This window comes from Fukomys damarensis, unplaced genomic scaffold, assembly GCF_012274545.1.
Source record: "Fukomys damarensis isolate Sample0158 unplaced genomic scaffold, DMR_v1.0_HiC HiC_scaffold_9, whole genome shotgun sequence".
In the NCBI taxonomy this organism is placed as follows: Eukaryota; Metazoa; Chordata; class Mammalia; order Rodentia; family Bathyergidae; genus Fukomys; species Fukomys damarensis.
The window spans coordinates 21,695,669-21,710,392 of record NW_022900921.1 but is presented as its reverse complement, the minus strand read 5'-3'; the positions used below and the strand labels follow the sequence as shown (position 1 = coordinate 21,710,392).

Sequence of the window (14,724 nt, the reverse complement as noted above, 5' to 3'; positions counted from 1 at the left end):
CATGCAGGTCCTAGACAAGGATTTCTTGGTTTCCTTATGTTGGGTGCACGAGCAAACCCTTTGGATATAACCAACCTCACAGTTATAGAACTGGGGATGCAGGCACCATGGTCAGCTCTGCATGCACGCCGTACGTGTGTCCTGTGTTGCAAGGTGTGTGTTACAGTCTTCAGAGAAGCTAAACCATTGGCCCATATATAGTATTGCCTTGAAAGCAGAAGGAGCCAGACTCAGAACTCGCTGGCATTCAGTTTCCTAATTCTACGCTTTCTCCACCACTCTGCCTCTCCCTCCACAGTAGCTCTCCTATGTCAAATACTTTGTGTCAAAAACTGTGATAAGGACTTGGTGTTTGTTTCCAAATACACCATTTCCTTCCAGCATGGGTCACGTTTGCTACAATAAAGTGGAATTTTATAACTGACAGATGGGACATATTTATAGTAGTAAGACCACCAAGCTCAGAGTTGCAAGGTCTATGTTTGAATCCCCGAATCTAACGTCAGTTTATGTGACCTGGCTTAGTTTCCTCATGTGTAGGGTGGTAACAGTGATCCCTATTCAGAGCTTCCATAAGGGCCAAGTGAGGTAATATGTGCCTTTTGTAACCGCCAACCTCTGCACAAATCCAAAGGGTCATTACTGCTATTACCAGAAAGATCAATGCCTCCTCACTTTGGGTGGCACAGTGGAAAAGTGGTCAGAAGTAGTCATTTCAGTTGATGACATCTAATTTTGTTTGACAAAAGTATATGGTTTGCTCTCTTCATTACTTTTCTCTTCCCAATGAAAATGGCAGCTTATAGCTTGAGAAAATTGCAGCCCAATTGTGTAGTCTATGTCTTCTTTCAGAAATTTTCTCATTATGTCTGGCAGCATGCTGAGATCTCTCCTAATAAAGTACCATGTGCATGGAAATCAGGAGGTGGTTATAGTAAGGCAGGATCCTGGGTTCTCATCAGAAATGTCAAGTCCTTAAACGGAGGAATCACAGGATCATATGTTTTTGCCAAATGACCAAAGACTTGTGACTGATCACTCTTCTCTAAAACATGCACACAAATGCCTTTTCCCTCTCAGGAAAGGGACCTGGGGAAATTTTGCAGCACTGGAAAGTATCAGTAGGCAGTGTCATTTATAGCTATCTTTTTTCCTCCTTTTATCTTTTTATGTATCTATCTTAAGTAAATCCTCTAATCAGTAGGAAGGGCAAAAATTATTAAATACCTACACAGATAGAGAAGATAAAAAGAAGTATTTATTATAGGCAGGAAGAATTGATTTAAACCAACCTCCATTTAAATTTTGGCTAGTCTGTCTTCTGGTAGCCAGAAGATGTCTTTTATATCACTGTGAAATGATTTTTCATTTGGCTTATGGAAGTCAAAGAGGCAGGTGGTCAACTCTGTTTCCTCTATTTCGTGACTTTGTCTTGAAAACAAGTCATTTTGGATACCGAGTTTTTTCATTAAAAAAAAAATGAGAACCTTTAATTACATGGTCCCAATCTATTTCTGACATTCCGTTATCCCAAGCTGAATTAAAAGTGACAATGTTTAGTTAAACTGTGACCTTCCAACAAGTCTGAGAATGTTTTTTTTGGGGGGGGATACTTGCTACAAACATCTCAAGCAAACATTCTAAATGAAGTTGCACTCCTGGAGGGTTAACAAACATTCATGCACACTTCCTTTTCCAGAAGTACATACATTTCTTTCCTCATTGAGTTTATTGGTACATGTTAGGTATACAGTACAGTTACATTCATCATTGGGATCCTGTACCTCTACATGACAGGTCTTGGTTCTAATTTTTTCCCCTTGTCCCTGACCTCCCTTCACCCCTCCTCCCCTCCCCCTTTACAAACACTTCATTTCCATTTTTTCATTTTCTTGTATTTTTTTCCTTTTCCCTTACTAGCTTTCCCCTACCCTTCCCACTTTCCCTACACCTTTGGCCCCTTTCTTCGTATTTCACATTGTCCATTATATCATTAGGATCTTATGCACTAGTATAGTTTATTCACACCAGAGAAACTATTCAGTATTTACACATGTGTGATTTATTTATTTCACTTAGGAGTATATCCTCAATATGTATCCAATTTCCTATGAATGACTCTAATTTCTCATTCTTTATGGCTGAGTAGTATTCCGTTTTATAGAAAAACCACATCCAGAAGAACATACATTGTTTGCATACATCCCTCATTGCCACTCAAAGCCAGACTGTTCTCTCAGACAGTATCTGGATCCTTGTATCCAAACCACTGCAAAGGAATGGGCAATTAATTTGATGAAAGCAAAGATCACTACGACATCCCCATCATAGCAATGGTGGGAAGATGAGAGTTGTCATTTTTTAAAAAAACATTCCAAGTGACTTCAAACTCGTTATGTCCTGGAAAGTCAGATCTTACAAGCTAATGCATAAGCGACGTGAAATACTCATCCAGAGGCCTCTTTAAGATGCAGTGTCACTGCCTCTGCCGGATAATGGATGAGGCCAGTGAACATCACTGTACGTAAAGCACAGGAGTGTGTGATGGATTACCCACTGGGCCTTCTTCTCTAGAGATGTTAGCTAAGTTAGCAACACACACAATTTCCTAAGCGGGTTTCCCACAGGCCCTATCAGCCAAACGCTATGCTCTGCTGCTTGCCTCTCTCAAGACATGTGAGTCTTCTGGTTCTGTCCAAATCATTTCCGCTGCTCCCTACATCAGCAAGGAACACAGCAACAACATTGATGCTGGAGGTCCCAGAAATGGCTCTTTAGGGCTCCTGGGGATCACATACACCAGGGAAAAAGACTCCTTTGACGATTTATTTACATTTTGAAAAGGTGAGCTCCAAGAGAAGGGAGTGGGAATGGGCTCTAATCCTTAAACTAGTTCCCAAATGTATAGCCTTTATTCAGTTTCCTCACCTCTCTTTAGCTTCAACCTAAGACAATTTACCCAAGGGGTTAAGTGAATGCCAGTTCTGGTACCCAAGATTAAATAGCACTGAATTACCTAGTGGGAAAGTTGTTCTCTTTTCAGATTTATTTCAATCCTTCTGATTACCTGGAGGGGGAAATTTGTGCTCAGTGCTAGAATGTCTTTAAATCCTTTCTAATGCTTGCAAATCACATTTCTTTGCAAAGAGAAAGCAGTTTTCAGGTTCCTAGCCCTGGGCAAGCAAAACCATCTAGCCAGAATGTAATAATTTTTTGTTTCTTTATGGAAACTTCTAACTTTTAAAACTAATCCTCTTAAATATTTATGGTAAGGGACGCAGGTCCCTATTTCAAAGTGATATTCCTTTTTGGTGTAGTTGTTTTTAAGTGTTTAAAATGTGATGTGATGTAGAGAAAAAAAGGTTAAGTAAATAATTGGGCAGATGGTATCTTATAAATCTTATAAAATCCATGGAAGTGGTGAACCACTCATTGAAGTTTTGGAAACTGCCCTCAGAGATTCACTCCTTTACTTCTTCTCAGGAGCACAAGGTCTCTCCAACCTCCCCCACTCCTTCCCACACCACGTTCTCTGCTCCTCCAGCCGTATCTCCTTGCATTTCATCATTTCATCTTCACAGTCATTCTAAAAATAGCCAGAAGAGCCTCTTTGTAGGATTTTGACTACATGGTTCACACACATCATAGCTCGTAGGAAAAACCTACTTGATTTAAACGGTAAAGTATTTCTAATGCCTTATGGGAAAATAATAGAAAATCTATTCCAGGAAAGAGTTATATCTACCAACCAAGAAGTTGCTTTAAAAATAAAATTGAAGAGCAAGCTGCAAATGTATAATTTTCAATAGGAGAAGAAAAGATTGTCCATATTAAATATGAAAGGTGCTAGAGCAGAAAGAGAAATTGTTTGTCTGAGTTTACTCTGACAAACTATTCCTCTTCTCATCCTTAGCTTCTTCCTGTTGTTTCAGCTGCCTTTCTGTGGCACTATTTTTTCCTATTCTTCCCTAAACTGTGAGAAGATGCACACACGCACACACACACACACACACACACACACACACACACACACACAATTTTCAGCTAACCTTCCACCTAATATCTGTATCACCCAGTTTCATGTTGCTATAATAAAATACCAGGTACAACAGACATATTAAGAGGGAAGGTTTATTTCACTCATGGTTCTGTAAGCTAAGATCTAGCAGCCCATTGCTTAAGGCCTCTGGTAAAAGCAGTACATCAGGGCAGAAGCCCATGGCAGAGTAATCTTCTTATATCATAAGTCAGAAAACAGATCAAGATGATGAGACTAGGGTCCTGGAATCTCCCTCATGACCTAAGCACCTTTCAGAAACCTCCATCTACTGAAGGTCCACAGCACCTCCCATCACTACCACCCTGGGCACCAATCCTTTAGAACATGAACCTTCGGGGGGGGACTCTCATCCACACTAAAGCAATATTTCAAGGCACCCCAAATTTACTGTATCTCAAAATGCACACTTTGTTTTCACCTAAAAAATGGATTCCTTTCCCATATTCCTTATTTTTCTTGACACCAATGACCATGCAGTGAGTCCATAAAGAGGTTGCAGTCCCCACTCACAACCCATATCAAGTTGACGAGCAATTCTAACTGCTGTATCTTGTTCCTTCACTCCAACTCCTCCGCTGTGGCTCAAGAAATGCCCTCATCATTCGCCATCTGCTAGCTGACCTTTTGGCCACAGGTCTCCTTTGTCCTACCCCAAATAATTTTTCATGCAGATTGCTAAGTAACACCTGAAACACAGAATCTGGCCATATCATACCTGTGTTAAACAATTTGGCCTTAGATCCTAGTGTTTTCTCCTTATTTTTCAAAGCCCTTGCAATGTATGCTCAAGCCATTTTACCAGCTACCTCTCTAGTTCTTCTGTCCCACTACTCAGCTGGAAGGTCCTTCAAGACTCAGTACATTTATTTGCATGACTTTTCTCACTTTCTTGGAATCCCTGTTCCATGCCCCTTTGTCTGGACATTTACCAGTCTTTCCAAGAAAGCCAGCTCTTGAGACAACCTTACATCCCTTCATATGAGGACTCCCATCTGTGGCATATGCTTTCCCCTGCTATACTATCAATCATAATGCATCGTGATGCAGTTCATGACAATTTCCTCCAGCAAATGGCTAGTATTTCAAAGTCATGGGCTAAGTTCTAATATGTAATTGGTGGGCAATAGATTCTTGTCAAAGAAAGGAATAAATATATTGACTCAAATAGAAATTAAAAGCAGTGGAGGCCTTGAGGCAGCTGCTTGGCCCCAAGTAAAGTCATTGTTACCACTTGTGTGCTCTTCTCCCTTGCTTGGGGACATGGGGCATCTTAATCAAATGTTCTTAATAGGAAAAAGAAAGCTTTTATGTAGTAGGTTCTCAGTGAATCTTTTGAACCAATTCAAATAATGACTGGATGTAGTACATGAATTGTCAATTTTTAAATCCTTGGAACACTACATATTCTCAGTGAGATGGAACCTAATCAAATCTTCCTCTAATGACTCAGACAGCTTGCTGCACTTTCACAGGACCCTGAGATCTTGTTCTTCATGGCCATCTAACATTATTGCCTAGGACTCATTGCTGGCTGTGGCAGGAAGGGCAAAGCTTGACTGTGGAGAGCCACAAATCTCCCTCCAGGCTTAAATATCTCCTTCTGTTGATATCTGGACTGTCCAGTGATCTCGAAAGTCTGAGATTTACAGGTTTTCTTGGTTAAACATTAAATCCCAGGGTAGCAGGAAGCATAATGCCAGCAATGTCCACACCCAACTCCCAGGTCCTGTAGATGTGCAACCTTATCTGATAAGAGGGGTTTTGCAGATAGGATTAAAGATGTGAGACAGGGAAAGCACCCTGGCTTGTCTGATTGGGGTCAAGATCTTCACAAAGGTCCTTCTAAGGGAAAGAGAGTGGCAAGGGACTCAGGGGCAGAGCAAAAGCAGTGATACCGAGGCAGAAGCCAAAGTAAAGTGGTTAAAAGAAAAGGAATGTGGGCAGTCCCCAAGAAGCTGGAGAGGGCAGGGGCTATGGTTTCTCATAGAGCCTCCAGCAGGAACATAGCTCTGCTGATATCTTGATTTGCAGCTCGGGAGGGCTTCTGATCTCCAGAGCTGTAAGAGTAAAATTGGTGTTGTTTTAATTCACTACACTCATGGTAGTTTGTTTCAGCAGCAATAGGAAACCAGTATACTCAAATTCAATCCCTAAGATGCACAAACTATGTATGTCTGACTAGAGTTCCCTTGATTTTGATGATTTTACAACTATAGTAGCTGAAGGCAGGTGTCTGGTGTGATGAAATTTACAGGTAAAAAAAAAAAAAAGAAAAACTATCACTTACTGAGCATCTATTCGCTGCTGATTTCAAGAACCCTTTGTTTCCACACTTAATCCTCACAAATATATGGGGTAGATTAAAGTGTGCCCTTCCTACAGATGAGGGAACTGAAAGTCAAGGAGGATCAGTCATTTGTACCATGTTTAAATTAGGGAACAGATGCTGAAAAAGACCAAGGACTTACTCAATCATTATGGAACTAGAAATTGCAAAAGTAAGATTGGAACTCAGCTCTGACTTCCTCAAAATGCAATTCCAAAGCATGTTGCCTCCAGAGGCCCGACCATCTCATGGCTCCTGGGCCTCAGTGGGATGTTCTGATGCTGATGAGTTGAAGGGCAGGCCCTAAACAGTATTCACAGGGTGTGACCATGAACCATCTGCATCACAACTTCCTGGCTCTGTTAATACTGATTGTTGGTCTTTACTCCCAAGGTTACTGCATCACAAGGCATTCTCAGAGGATGGGAGTCTGTAATTAGAAAAATTATCCTGGTAAAGGCTGAAGCTTAAGGAACATTAAACTAGGCAAAATTGGGGTCTTGAAAGAGAATGACAACTGATTTCCTAGAAAGCTTTGGGATAACCAGCCTACAAACAGGAAATAGCTCAGAAACTAGCAAATGTAATGCATCTTTGGAAAGATGAGTTACCTGTTTGCTTGACTTTGATTTGGGGGTTCAGTGATTATCTACAGACCTACTTATATATGTAAGGTGTACATAATAATGGGAGCAAAGGGGAGGTAAAGAGGAGAAAGAGGGTGCTTGCTCTTGGAGTGAGCACATCTGACAGTTTCTGTTCCCAATGATGCTCTCGGGCCACACTAGGACCGAAATTTGCATTATGCATTACTTAGTGGATTCATTTGAAGCCTTTTGTTCCTTCCACATCTCCAAGCTCCTCAGGCTTGTTTCAGATCAGGAACTATTTGGCAATCCAGGCTGACATTTCTCATGCAATTAAGGTTAAAAGCAATTAAAGCACAACTTGGCTCCCCAGAAGGTAGCCCAAATGCTAGTCACTGCCCTGCATCGAATCCTGGAGGATCCACAGAAGATTCCTGACAGGGTTGGGTATGCTATGGGCTGACCATGCACTAATCACTGCTAGATTCCCTCTTCCAGAGAAAGGTGTGGTCACTGAGCTCCTGAATTAAGAAATAAGAATAAAGTTAAATACCGTGCCAGAACCCTCCACTGCTACCTCTCGCTTCTTCAGGCTCTGCAGATCACAAGTTCTTTTGTTATTATCATCATTGACACCTTCACTATTCCCAACCAGATCGAGCAGAACTTAACAAATGTGTAAAAGGAGATTTCCACAGGAGCCTCTCTTGGGACCTAGAAACCGCCATTGTCCTATCTGATGCTTCCCCTCACAGTTTTGACAGCAAGCGACAAGGAAGCTCCCTAGAACACAGGCCTCAGCTTTATAGCTATGGACCCTGCGGGAGAAAAGCAAAGGCTTCACCTTGTGGAGGAAGGAGAAGCCTGGGCTCTATGACCCTCCTGATGTCACATGGTTGGAGGCACTTAGAGCCTTCCCTTGAGTTTCTTTCTGTGGACAAGCTATTTGGCCACTGGGCTTTGGCTCTGCCTGCCACTTAAGACAATTACTTAACTAGAAAAAAAGGCGTTTCTCTAGAAATTGCAATATGCATTTAGTCCTATGGGTTTAGCAACTTTCCACCTAAATTATTTAGTATTTTCCCTTTTGTCTGCTTAGGATGCTCTCCCAGCATGAAACCAAGTGAACTGTGAGAGCCACAGTCTTCCAGCTACCACCTCCTTTCTGGCCAGTAATGAAGTATGAAGTAAAAATAATTACAGTGTACACAGCAGATCTGTTCTCTGTAGTAATCACTGGTGCATTTGCAGCTCTCATCAAATTCCAGTGTGAACTGAGCTACACTATTTCAAATGCTGGAACATGAACATCATGGAAATAACATTCAGCAGGCCCCAAACAACCAATCACAAACACAGCTTAAATTGTCCTTTTGGAAATAGTCATGAAGTTTGGGGTACAGGCGGAAATTTCTCAGAGCCCCAACAGGTAGATACCCAAGATATTTATTTGTCCCTTATCCCTGCTTTTGGTAGCTTCATCCCTTTCTTATTCTCCCTAGGGTACCAGGGAAAAGATGTAGAATTTACAACATCAGCAATTTATCTGCAATAAAAATGAAACCTTCTTTAATGCATTAATAGCTAAAGAGTCTGAAACATGCCATAAATATGAAATCTAGCAAGTTGAATACTTCTCAGGAATAACAAGCATGTGCCACGGGCAGACACCACAGATGATTATGCAAGGACCCAATCTTTCTTTGTCAAGTTTACGTAGCGCACACTACCATTTGTAGAATCAGCCCTTGTATATTTTGTTAACACTGCACTTGTGCTATCTCATTTTATATCTTCCCAATGACCCTAAAATATGACTGGGATCATTATTCCTATTTCAGAGATAAAGAAACTGAAACTCAGTAAGGTTGATTTACCCAAGAACTAGGGCAGCCAGGGTTCAAACCTAAGTCCTACTTCCAGGAGCTTTTTCTATTCCTTTCTCCATTTTTGTTTTGACCTTGCTTCATCCATTAATATGCATGTTACATTTCTCCTAGATGATAGACCACTTCGGAGATGTTAATGTGTTTCATGTTACAGAGACCTAGATTTCTTTCACAGACAGCAATCAGTAGCAAAGGTATCTATGGCTTGAGCCTGCTTACCTATGAAGGTAAGAGAACCTGGTTCAGAAGGGAACCTGTGAGTCTCTGCGGACTCCTCAGCACACAGACACTTTAAGAGAAAGGTTTTGCTCGCCAACTTGACATGGCTGCAGGCTCAAATTGACATGAAGCTCAAATTGACAACCTATCAATAATGAGTAAGTTAGTCACTGGGGAAAGTTTGAGAAAGTACATCCCTTCTAGGCTGTAGTGGAGGAGGAGGTCAGATAACTAAAACACCTACCTTCCCAGACTGTAATCTTCCTCACAGATGCTTTCCAGTCTGGTATGATTTACCCAAGCGGACAGGAACCAAACACCTTTTACTGCATCAATCAATTCTAACAGCTAATCCTTTTAAAAAGAGAGTTGAAGGAAGCCAGTCAGTCTGTGATGCACCTGGGTTCTGTGGCAAGTAGGACTACAGAAATGTTCCTATGAGAGATGGTGAAAATGTGGAGAGAAGTTTGGAAGGTGTCCATTCATTCTCAGTCTACTTGCTTCTAGCGTAGGGTTGATGGCAGTGGGGGGGGGTGTCAATATTTGTCTTTGTAAAGGAGCAAAACCCATCTGCTGAGCAGGGGGCACCAAGGGTCCCCTAAGACATTGACAGCCTACCTGAGACCCCAAATTGCTAAGTCTAGATATGATCATGAATGAGCTGCCTTCTAAGAGGAATATCTTTTCAGGCCTTACTGTCAAGTCTGCCCTGAAGTCTAGAAAGAAGATCTCAGGGTGACTGGTCATCTGGACCATAAAAGGTCTCCTATGCAGCCCATCCAAGCTGGGGTGTTATAAATAAAGGACTGTGGGGTCACTTGGGAGTACCACCATACCACCTGCACCCCACATATGACTTTTGCAATCTGGATATCCTACCATTACAGGAATTCTGTTGCTTCAGTGCAATATGTCTTAATGGCTAAGCTTTGGAGTCAGACAAGGTTCCAATCTTGGCTTTCTATTACTTATTGGTATGTACCAATGGCAGAATGTCTAACCTCTTTTTGCCTCATATCCTCATTTGGGAAATGAAGATAATCTGATTTAATCTCACAGGATTGTGAGAATTACATGAGAAAAGGAGTATAAACTTGCACTATAGTGTCCAGAATATAAATTTCAGTCCATGAAGAATAGTCATTCTTTTTGGCATAATTATAAATATTGCCTATTTAAATTACTATGTATTCCATTCTGATATACTCAGGTTCTCATTGGTTTTTCTTCCTAGAATATAATTCTGAATGAGCCAGGTCCTTTGATCCCTCTTTAGACAGAAAAAAACCAAGGACTAGGATTCAGGAATCCATATGTTATGGGCTAGATGTTCATGCTCCAAAACAATTCTCATGTTAAATTCTAATATCAATATCATGGCACTTAGGAAGGAGAGCCCTCATGGATGAGCCAGTGCCTTATAAAAAGACTCCAGAGAGTTTCCCTGCCCCTTACAACATCTATAAACCAAGAATTGGGCCCTCACCAGACATGAGTCTGTAGACACCTTGGCCTTGGACTTCCCAGCCTCCAGAACTATAAGAAATAAGTGCCTGTTGTTTAAGCCACAAATCAATGGTATTTTGTTATGGCAGTCTGAACAGGTTTCGACACTAGGTTGAGAACTGATCCTAATTCACACTATGATTTCCCTTTGCTAACTTGCTTTCTTGTTCTACGGTCATAACACCTTCCCATCTTTCCCACCTCTCTGCACTATCCTGAGGATAAAATGAAACTCAAATCTAAAGTGTTTTGCAAATTTGAAGATGTTATATTATAGTATATAACAGTAAGAGATTTCTCTTTTTAAAAAAGTTTATATCAACACATGCCTCCTTTTGGCTCACCTAACTTCTGCTTTCCCAGCCAAGTTTCTCCATCTAAAACCTCACATTTTTGCTTGCTCAAGCATCTATATATTTATCTATTTTTTCTATTGACTTCTTACTGTTTATTGTCCTAGCAAGCCATGACATAGGCCTCTGGATCCACCCAATTACCTAGAAAAGTATCTCTCTACTGTTCACCTAGCATGATGACTGGAGCCTTGATCTGTCAACTAGATTAGTGCTCTCAAGAGAGACAGCTGAAAATTTTCATCCATTTCTGGTTTATACACAGCTCACTTTCTAAACACCTCGTGACACCAGACTTAGACATGTTCCTGAGTGCGAAGGGCTCTAAGACTCCTCGGTGAGTGAAACATCCCTGAAACAGAGGTCCTATATCTTGGGTATCCTCAAGAGGACCAGCCCCATACACCCTGGCTGCTCTGGACTGTCTCAGTGGCTTCAGTCTGGCACCCTGGCATTGTAACAACTACTTAATTACCATCTGTCCCCTACTCTGCCTTGGGGTTCTGCAGGAACCAAAAACTTAAGACTCATCTTCCTCCTTGTGCTCTTGCACAGAATATAGAATGCAATGGAATGTGGGTGATGGAAGATGGTACAGGTTAGGGGCACAGGAAAGAGTAAAAGGAAGAGAAGGGGAGAGAAGACTGGAATGGTTATTGATCTTCTACTTTGATTCCTCGGCCAAACCCCAAGGCAGACAATCCATCCCCAGTATCTATAATCAACCCTCTGCTAAGAATTTACTTGAATTCTTACCAAATTGACAATGTATTCCTCTTTTTCAAGGGTCTACTGAACATGACGTGTGTCGCATCTCCTCTTTCCACCCAGCCTCAGGAGGTAAAGCAGATAAGGGAGAGAGGGCATGGTCCCTCCCCATTTATAAGACAGCTGCCACCAAAGCAAGATGTACTGCCTTTCCTCCCCTCCAAACTAAACAGTATTTTGTCAAATGGATGAATAAGAAAAGTGACAATTTTCCTTTATGTTAATAAATTGCTTTGGCCTAAAAAACGTTAATCAATTTCTCTCCATAGCATACACACTTCCCTATACTCTGCTATTTAGCTGGCCTTGAAAAGAAAGTCACTTTTAATCCCCTTTAAACTGTCAAGACCTGTGGGGGCAGTCATATGAGGGGGAAGGGAGTTCCCTAAATCCCCATGATTATAATGGAGCCCCGCTGTGTTTCCATAGAAACACAGAGTGTATTCCCTGAATGTACACAAAGGGGAGGGTGAGGAACATTGCTGTGGGCAAGGTGTACAGTTACTGAAGAGCTGAAGGCTTCAGTGTGGAGGGTCCTAAAATATGAAGATAAAGGACTTAGGGAAAAAGACTGGACTCGACAGAGACTGTGTCCCACATAAGGTGATAGTACCTATTATCATGTCCCGTTGTCAGTACAGCTGCCTGGCAGAGTAGCTCCTATAATGTCCATGTTCAGCTAAGTTGCAGGGAGCAAAGAAATTTCCCCCAAGTCAACTAGCCAGTAAAGAGGTTCAGCTCCTCCGGTCCAAACCAGGGGGCATTCAGCTCAAAGGCCCTTGCTCCATCCTCTACCTTAGGCTGTTATAACAACAAGACACTTTATAGCTTGCCTTCTGACTCTTCTCTTCCCCAGCCTGCCAGGTCTGTACACATTCTGGAATTGCTCAGAATTCTTTTCTTCTAATAGGTAATGGGACATTTGTAAATCTGATGAATTCAAGTGGCTTGTTGTTGTTGCCTGTTTGTCTGTTTATTTGTTTGTATTATGAAGTAATAAATGCCACATCTGAGGAGGGGAAGGCAAGCTGGTCTTGTAGGTGTGCATTTGTATAATTTGGTAGGAACATATGGATGAAGAACTAGAAAGCAGGGGTAGTTGAGAAAAACAAGCATATTTTGAAAGCAATTGTTAGTTTAATCATCTGCTACCAGAAACTGGAAAGTAAGATCCACAGGGACAGTATTCAGGTCTGCTTTGCTCACTGTTTTGTGAACAGAACCTAACACAGGGGGTGGGTAGGCGGATAGATGGGAGCTATTCTCAGGTGAGCAGGGGATACCTATTCTCAGTAGCTCTACCTGATGCTCTATGAGGGAGATGGTTTTTCTGTCACAGTAGACAGGGCAGGGCTGCTTTGAGAGCTAAGAGAACTGTGAATAAGGGTGCTTCCTATCTGTGAACCATGCATGTCCCTAGTGCTTCAAGTGGAGAGAATCAGAGTTCACAACTCACTGCTTTAAATTCCTTCTTTGCTGCAATGCAGAATTCCTCTGGGACAACCTTTCCCCAGCTCTGAATCCATCTCCTTAAGTAGCTACTGGGGAGACTAAGGCATGGGTAGTGGAGACAGAAACCCATTCTACCCCTTAAGACTTATCAGGATGCAGTACCAGGTGGTGCATCTGAAAATGTGAGACTCAGTGTGCCAGTTTGTGACCTGGAAGATTCTTGGCTTTGACAGAGAGGTCTCTAACCATTATTGACATGGGCTAGCGTTGACTGAGGAATAGAGCTACTGCACTAAGAGTGCCAAATAGGTAGGGAAAGTGGCGATCTCGCTACTGTTCCTTTCTCAGAACCAAGGACAGGGCCAGGGACATAAAAGATGATCAGTCAGTGTTTGTCAAACACCACATGCTATGTATGCAGATGTTGTTTAAACTTAACTGATGGTTCTGGGAGGAGGAACCATACTCATTCCACATGAAAATGGGAAATGACTTCCCCAAGATCTCACAGTGGATAAGCTATAAAGCTTGGATTTAAAAGATAACCTGTGTTGCATTCATGATATAGGTCACCTAACTAGGATTATATCCTCAGAGAGAACCAGGAGGGAAGAGAAAAGGAAGGGATAAAAGCAGAAGAGAGGAAAAATCTGGGTGATGCTTATAAAAAGAAGAGAAACAAAACAATTAGACATCCTTCCTCAGTACTCCCTAAGAACTGATAATTCATCTTTCCTGCTGCACAACAGGCCAGTCTGCCCTTCTGCCTTTTCAGCCTGCATCTTCTAACTCAGAATGCTTGGTGACAAGGCACCATTTGGGGCTTCATTATTCTCATGTAGTAATGGCGATTTATCTTTCCAGCAGCATTCATTGTTGTGCTGAGCTCTGGGAGGTGGCATGGAGATAGCAGACAAGGGCAGGTGGCCTCTAATGATGAGTAGTTTTCATTCCTTGCTGGGTATAAAGGCCTTAGCCAGCCATGCCACCTCCCAGAGCAACGTGAGGTCTTTCGTCTTTCACACACCACCTTTCATTTTCCTCTTGGCTAAACAAGGAGGACACACTGTTTTCATGATTCTGCATTTCCTCCCCTTTCTACACTCCCATGCTGGGTCCTCATCCTTGGATCTTCTGAGAGCCCTGGGATGAAAGCAGGTAACAAACACATCTAAAAGCTTAAGAGCATCCCTACAAGCACCCCGACACCGAAACTTCCTCCATAAGTCAATCTCCTAGAGAGGAAAGTGAACAGTTAAGGACACAGGGAGCCCCACATAGCCTGCAGGGCTGTCTAAGAGGATTTGTTTCTTCTGATCCTGCTCTTTCCATTCTGGGGAAGCTAAACAGAGAGAGACAGTTCTGAGAGACCCTGAGAGCTGCTTGCGTGGTTCTCCGAAACACAGAGGTCAGGGGTAGCCTCAGTTCCCACCCCTCCCAGGCCAGAGCTCTAATCCAGCTCCCAGACCCCTATACTTTGGTTGCATTTCTCCCTGAGATGGGAACACCATCCTTCAAGGCCTCCCTGGATTTTCTCAAAGGTCCTGGGCTGGGCTTCATGTTT

At 42.2% G+C, this 14,724-nt stretch overlaps 2 protein-coding genes across 7 annotated transcripts in view; one reads left to right on the top strand and one right to left on the bottom strand.

The window, feature by feature from the left end:
- Dock2 (dedicator of cytokinesis 2) overlaps nt 1-14,724 on the bottom strand; it is a 418,217-nt gene that overhangs the window by 185,079 nt on the left and 218,414 nt on the right. The window lies entirely within an intron of this gene.
- The window catches only part of Insyn2b (inhibitory synaptic factor family member 2B), a 108,291-nt gene that overhangs the window by 89,903 nt on the left and 3,664 nt on the right, over nt 1-14,724 (top strand). Inside the window, exons 4-5 of one of the 4 annotated variants that reach the window (XM_010622198.2) lie at nt 11,206-11,277; nt 11,727-11,780. The exons of 2 other annotated variants lie outside the window; for them this stretch is intronic. In XM_010622198.2, coding sequence (XP_010620500.1) covers nt 11,206-11,277; nt 11,727-11,736 — 82 coding nt within the window. In that variant the 3' untranslated portion in view covers nt 11,737-11,780. The remainder of the gene's footprint in view (nt 1-11,205; nt 11,278-11,726; nt 11,781-14,724) is intronic. One more of the 4 variants, XM_010622199.2, reaches the window with a different exon arrangement.